The sequence below is a fragment of the Biomphalaria glabrata genome, chromosome 9, assembly GCF_947242115.1.
Source record: "Biomphalaria glabrata chromosome 9, xgBioGlab47.1, whole genome shotgun sequence".
In the NCBI taxonomy this organism is placed as follows: Eukaryota; Metazoa; Mollusca; class Gastropoda; family Planorbidae; genus Biomphalaria; species Biomphalaria glabrata.
This window is the reverse complement of record NC_074719.1, coordinates 7,220,612-7,226,611: the sequence shown is the minus strand read 5'-3', so window position 1 is coordinate 7,226,611 and position 6,000 is coordinate 7,220,612. Positions and strand designations below refer to the sequence as shown.

The window sequence follows — 6,000 nt, the reverse complement described above, 5'->3', positions numbered from 1 at the left end:
ATAAACACCACAGGTGGATAGAGAAAGAAAAGGGGGGGGGGGGTGAGTTGGGCGGTGGTCAGTGACCGAGACGCTTTGTTTGCATATGACCGTGGGTCGAGAACAATGGAGCGTGCTTGAATGTCCCTTCAAGCGGCGCAACTCTCCTTAGAGTAAAAGGAGTAAAGGGGAGATAATTCATATATCTTCTCTAAACGCAGTATCAGTGCGCTAGTAAAATTATCACGGTTGTCAGCCGAGATAAAGAAAATAAAATAAGATGTACAAATATATACATGGTTGCATCAATGATCAATTGAGCAACGTAGCATTAATAGATTAATGCAATACTAAAATATATACATAGCACATGTTTATGTTTTCTACTTACGCCAGTGAGAAATACACAATGCACTAATTAAATATAAATGAACTAAGCAAAATACACATGATAAAAATCCAATTGAAATATACACAGAGTAATTAAGATGGAACTTGTGATTAAGTTCGGCTTACCACCAGGTATTCCTCTAGGAGAAAGAATAAGTGATATAGTCCAGACTCGATAGCTCAGCTCGAATGCGAAAGAGAGGGTGATTTGAGTTGGTTTACTATATATATATGCCTGAAAAGTGTGGGCGGACACCGGAAACGTCCTAGGCTAAGAATTAGCTTACACGTGGGTGAAGTCCGACAAGCGACGCACCTTGGTGTATCACGCGGTATGTTGACCCGTGTAATCTCTTAGATCAAAGAGAGGCGTGAGAGAAGGGGGGGGGGGAGAAGGATTAGCTTGCATTCAAACCAAGGTGGGGTCAACCGCGACCGTCCTTCAGACATCCGGCGGGCAAGACAAAAGAGATTGTGTGTCTACCTTTCCCCGATCAAGGGCAGATAAATGAAAGGACGCGCCTTAGCTATCTCCAAGGTGGTCAACTAAGTCTAGCCTGGAGCGGAAAGGTGTGGCGGGTGAATAATTTAGGGGTAGGATGGGGAAATAATTAAAATAAAATAAATAAATAATGAAAAATAATAATTAATGCTGTGATAATTTTGAGTGACTCTGACAGCGAGTTTTTGACTTGTCACATACGCCGCCGCCAAGATGGATCTATCGCAGAAAGATCCATAAAGTGCGAGCAGACTGATGTCACTCTAACTTTAAGATCAGTTGTTATCACAGCATTAGAAAAAAAAATCCGGAAAAATAAGGGGTAGCCATGCCAGGAGGAGAGTCTGTCCAAGTCTGTCCGTGGTCTACTTTCCGTCCCTGAATATGTAGTCACCTGGGTGAAACATGTGGGGCTGCTCGGGAGAGTAGATTGGGCGATTGGATGAGTTATATTTTCTTCCTGGGGCGGATTGGGGAGGGTGATTGGGGCTTAGGCGGGGTGCCCAAGGCACGTGTGCCCGTTGGGGCTTACCTCCGAAGCCGCTGTGAGGCGCTCCTTCACAAGAGTAAGTGGTCAGCTTACCTCGGTATCGTCTGACGCGATCAATGTCAGGGAAGAGTGGCCTGATAAAGAATGTGGAGTTCTGCCGGAGAACGTCCCCACGAGTGCGATAAGTCGGCTTACATCGTGGCTTCCTGACACAGTCAATGCCAGGGGAGGGTTGATTTCGCATGGGGGCTGAGGAGCCATAGTGAGAAGTGTTTTCACGAGCGCGATGGTTCGGCTTACCTCGTGACTTCCTGACACTATCAATGCCAGGGTGAGGTTGATTCGGAGTGGTGGCTGAGGAGCCATGAAAAGGAGTGAGACCACGAGAGCAAGGGTTCATCTTACCTCGGGGCATCCTGACACTGTCAATGTCAGAGGAATGTTGCTTAATTTTGGCTGAGTAGCCTGGGTCAAGTAGACCCTCACGAGTGCGCGGGCACACTTTAACTCGTGACTTCCTAGCAGTGTCAATGCCTGGGCGGAGTGGTTTGAGCTTCGCTGATGAGTCGGGACTAGGCGTATTAGTGTGGCGACCAGGGCTTCCAACCGGCTGGTTGCTGCCACGTTTCTGCTTCGTCGATCTACCGACGGGCAGAGAGAAGTATGGCTTGTTGACTACTCCAAGAGGAACATATTTTGAGCCTAGAATGAAGTCATACACTGGCGTGTCCATGACGGCTGCGTCAATGGTGCCATGCACGTACTTGCATTCTACGTGGACTCTAGCAATAGGAAGAATCTTTGGAGGAATCTCACGGTCAAGGGACTGAATCGTCACAGTTCTATCTGTAAGATCAGCCTGATCAACCAGTGCTTTGCAGATAACTGAACTTACCGCACAGCCTGTGTCAAATAAGGACCGGACGTACCGCCCGTTAACCAGAATGGTCTCTATCCCAGGGGAAGATGAGACAGGGTGAGGAAGTGCCGGTAGGACTCCCGTTTTCGTTGGACCAAGAGCAGTGTGTTCAGGGGCCACAGTCAGTATTGATATGACGTATGGGTCGCCCGCTGTTCTATCAGTACGTGTTTGCTGATTAGACACAGAGGGTTTGGGGACCGCGGTCATTACTGAAATGCGCTGTGAGGCCTGCTGCTTTTGGCGGTTGGGTTTGTGGCTACGCATGCTGTCGTTGCAGTCACGGTGGGCTTGGTTGTTCTGGTCATGACGAGGCTTACGTGCTGGGTAGTGGCAGTTTTTGTGCAAGGCTGGTTGTTGGGCTGGTGCCTTTCTATGTTGGGATTTGCTTGAGGGCAGGGGCTGGAATGGAGCGTCGCAGTTTGCAGAACTATTAGACTGAGCTGGAGGGTTGGGCTGGGTAGACAAGGTGGACTGGTCGAGAGAAGGGGCATCAGGTGTGGTAGTTTCACCTTTATTAGCAACGTCTGTGTCTGATGGGGCGGTGTGCTCTGTTTCGACATGAGTCATGATTCCACTCTCCTCTGCTTCCTGGTCTTGTCTTGCGGGTGTGCTGTTCAGCTCCAAATTCTGCGGTCTATAGCGCTGTCTGATTTCTAGTATTTCCTGCCTAATCGCATTCATTTTTAGTTCATGGGCTTTGTGCAATTCTTCCATTCTTTGTGCCCTTTCAATCTGTCTTCGTACGTAGTCTTCTAACTCGAGACCTTCAAATCCCAATAATATTCCTTCAGCCTCGAAATCGGAAGCTAATTCCGCTAAGTCCATGGTCATAGAGGCTGGATTAGGAAGAGGATGAGGTGGAAGATAGTGAGAGGTAAATTGTAGAAAGGAGCCGCTGAATGTAAGAAAAAGTAAAAAGGGGAATGTGGTGTCTGCCTACGTTAATCACAAAATTCCTGCAATGAAATATTACAAATTAAATACAGTTGTAATGATAATATAAAAATATGACAGAAGTGACACTCTTGATAATGCGAAGTGATGATACTTATAAATATTTTTAGAGAAAAAAAAATATTGATATGGAATTTAGTTATTGCTGCCTGTTCGTGCCTGCTGTACTAATGGGTTAAATCCAGGACGGGCTCGCCAAAATGTGACAGGTGGGGAAATGTGACGTGTGTTTGGCACGTTTTATGTCTAGGGGATGATTATTTTTAAAGCTATCACACCCCCCACTTATCAGCATATGAATCGGGAGCAGACACGCAACGAGACAAAGCAATGAAAGATAGATACAAAAGTTAAAATAAAGGATATTTATTTACATAAATATACATATAATAATAAAAAGGGGGAGGGTTTGCATCTATCTCTAGTATATTCTATGTTTAATCATCACTCTTACACATAATAAGAGAGTATGTCACTTTGTCCTCCGACTTAGCTGGTTTTCCTGTTGATGTCGCAGCTGGCTGTGTCCTGGCTTGAGGTTCTGCAGCTGGAGGTGGCGCTCTAGCGGATAGAGGGACGCCGGCGATATAGCTCTTGTGGAGTCTCAGTCCCAAGTTCTAGTATCTGTAGTGGGCACAGTATGGCGGGTGGCCGGATACCGTGGGCACAAGGTTACTGCGGGCAGAGCTGATCTGCCGTGGGCAGCGTGGTTGACAGGATATGTCCAGTGAGTTGCAGAGGGTTGGCGTAGCTATGACGTCTCACACAGAGCTGATCTATAGGGACGTCGCACCTAATAGCTTGACAGGTGGGCTGTCGAATAGGCGGGCAATGCCGATAGCGCCAAGTGGTAGAGTTGAGTAGATCTCCGCAGGCAAATGCAGCGCTGAATAGCACTAAGCACAACTGCAGGTAAATAGATCGTTGATCCAATAACTAGGCAATAGGTGATTCTTGATGGCAACTAGGCAAGTGCAGCGCTGATTAGCACTAAGCACATAGATAGGCCAGTAGGCAAATAGGCAGATAAGTAATCCGATAAATAGGCAGACACCTGAGGGAGGCTGCGGATAAATAAAGACAAGTTAGGACATGTCTCTCATACATCTTATCGATGCCCTCGACTGAGGTGCATTCGTCAGATTGGTAAAATTGCTTTAGAGCATAAAGGGGAGATGATGACAAAGGGGATTTGGAAAATAGATGGCTGATAGTAGCAATATAAAAGGGTACATAAAAGGTAAAGTAATAATATAAAAATGTACATAGCAGGGGAAATAATAATCTCAAATAAACACCACAGGTGGATAGAGAAAGAAAAGGGGGGGGGGTGAGTTGGGCGGTGGTCAGTGACCGAGACGCTTTGTTTGCATATGACCGTGGGTCGAGAACAATGGAGCGTGCTTGAATGTCCCTTCAAGCGGCGCAACTCTCCTTAGAGTAAAAGGAGTAAAGGGGAGATAATTCATATATCTTCTCTAAACGCAGTATCAGTGCGCTAGTAAAATTATCACGGTTGTCAGCCGAGATAAAGAAAATAAAATAAGATGTACAAATATATACATGGTTGCATCAATGATCAATTGAGCAACGTAGCATTAATAGATTAATGCAATACTAAAATATATACATAGCACATGTTTATGTTTTCTACTTACGCCAGTGAGAAATACACAATGCACTAATTAAATATAAATGAACTAAGCAAAATACACATGATAAAAATCCAATTGAAATATACACAGAGTAATTAAGATGGAACTTGTGATTAAGTTCGGCTTACCACCAGGTATTCCTCTAGGAGAAAGAATAAGTGATATAGTCCAGACTCGATAGCTCAGCTCGAATGCGAAAGAGAGGGTGATTTGAGTTGGTTTACTATATATATATGCCTGAAAAGTGTGGGCGGACACCGGAAACGTCCTAGGCTAAGAATTAGCTTACACGTGGGTGAAGTCCGACAAGCGACGCACCTTGGTGTATCACGCGGTATGTTGACCCGTGTAATCTCTTAGATCAAAGAGAGGCGTGAGAGAAGGGGGGGGGGGAGAAGGATTAGCTTGCATTCAAACCAAGGTGGGGTCAACCGCGACCGTCCTTCAGACATCCGGCGGGCAAGACAAAAGAGATTGTGTGTCTACCTTTCCCCGATCAAGGGCAGATAAATGAAAGGACGCGCCTTAGCTATCTCCAAGGTGGTCAACTAAGTCTAGCCTGGAGCGGAAAGGTGTGGCGGGTGAATAATTTAGGGGTAGGATGGGGAAATAATTAAAATAAAATAAATAAATAATGAAAAATAATAATTAATGCTGTGATAATTTTGAGTGACTCTGACAGCGAGTTTTTGACTTGTCACAACCATAACAATGTAAGTTAGTATAGACCAGCTTTCACCATAACAAAGTAAGTTAGTATAGACCAGCTGTCACCATAACAAAGTGTCTGCTTCACTTTTAGTCATCACCTTAACATTGTAAAACTGAAAGTTGAAAATGGAAAGAAAGTGCAGATAACCGAATAACTTTTAGTTAGCAAATCTTCACTTGAATCTTGCACGGGCAATTGAACAAACGATTGTTTATATATGGCTCTAGCTGTACTGATGCCATGTACAAAACGTGACGTCACACTCTCACGTCTCAGAATGTTGAGTTGAAGACACTGGAAGTATCAGACAGACTTAGCAGTGGGGGTATAATAAACGCTGACATTGGAATGATTAGTTTGTTGGACGCATATTTTATCATCAACCAACTTTACATG

The 6,000-nt window shown here is 45.0% G+C and overlaps 1 protein-coding gene across 1 annotated transcript; it reads right to left on the bottom strand.

Moving 5' to 3' along the window:
• Window positions 1-2,104: 2,104 nt before the first annotated feature.
• On the bottom strand, window positions 2,105-5,257 carry LOC129928167 (uncharacterized). The gene is made up of 3 exons (XM_056041181.1): window positions 5,021-5,257; window positions 2,257-4,301; window positions 2,105-2,143 (listed from the first exon to the last, which is right to left on the bottom strand). Exons 2-3 carry the CDS (start codon window positions 3,112-3,114, stop codon window positions 2,105-2,107), a joined length of 897 nt encoding a protein of 298 aa, XP_055897156.1. The 5' UTR covers window positions 3,115-4,301; window positions 5,021-5,257.
• Between the last annotated feature and the right edge of the window lie 743 nt (window positions 5,258-6,000).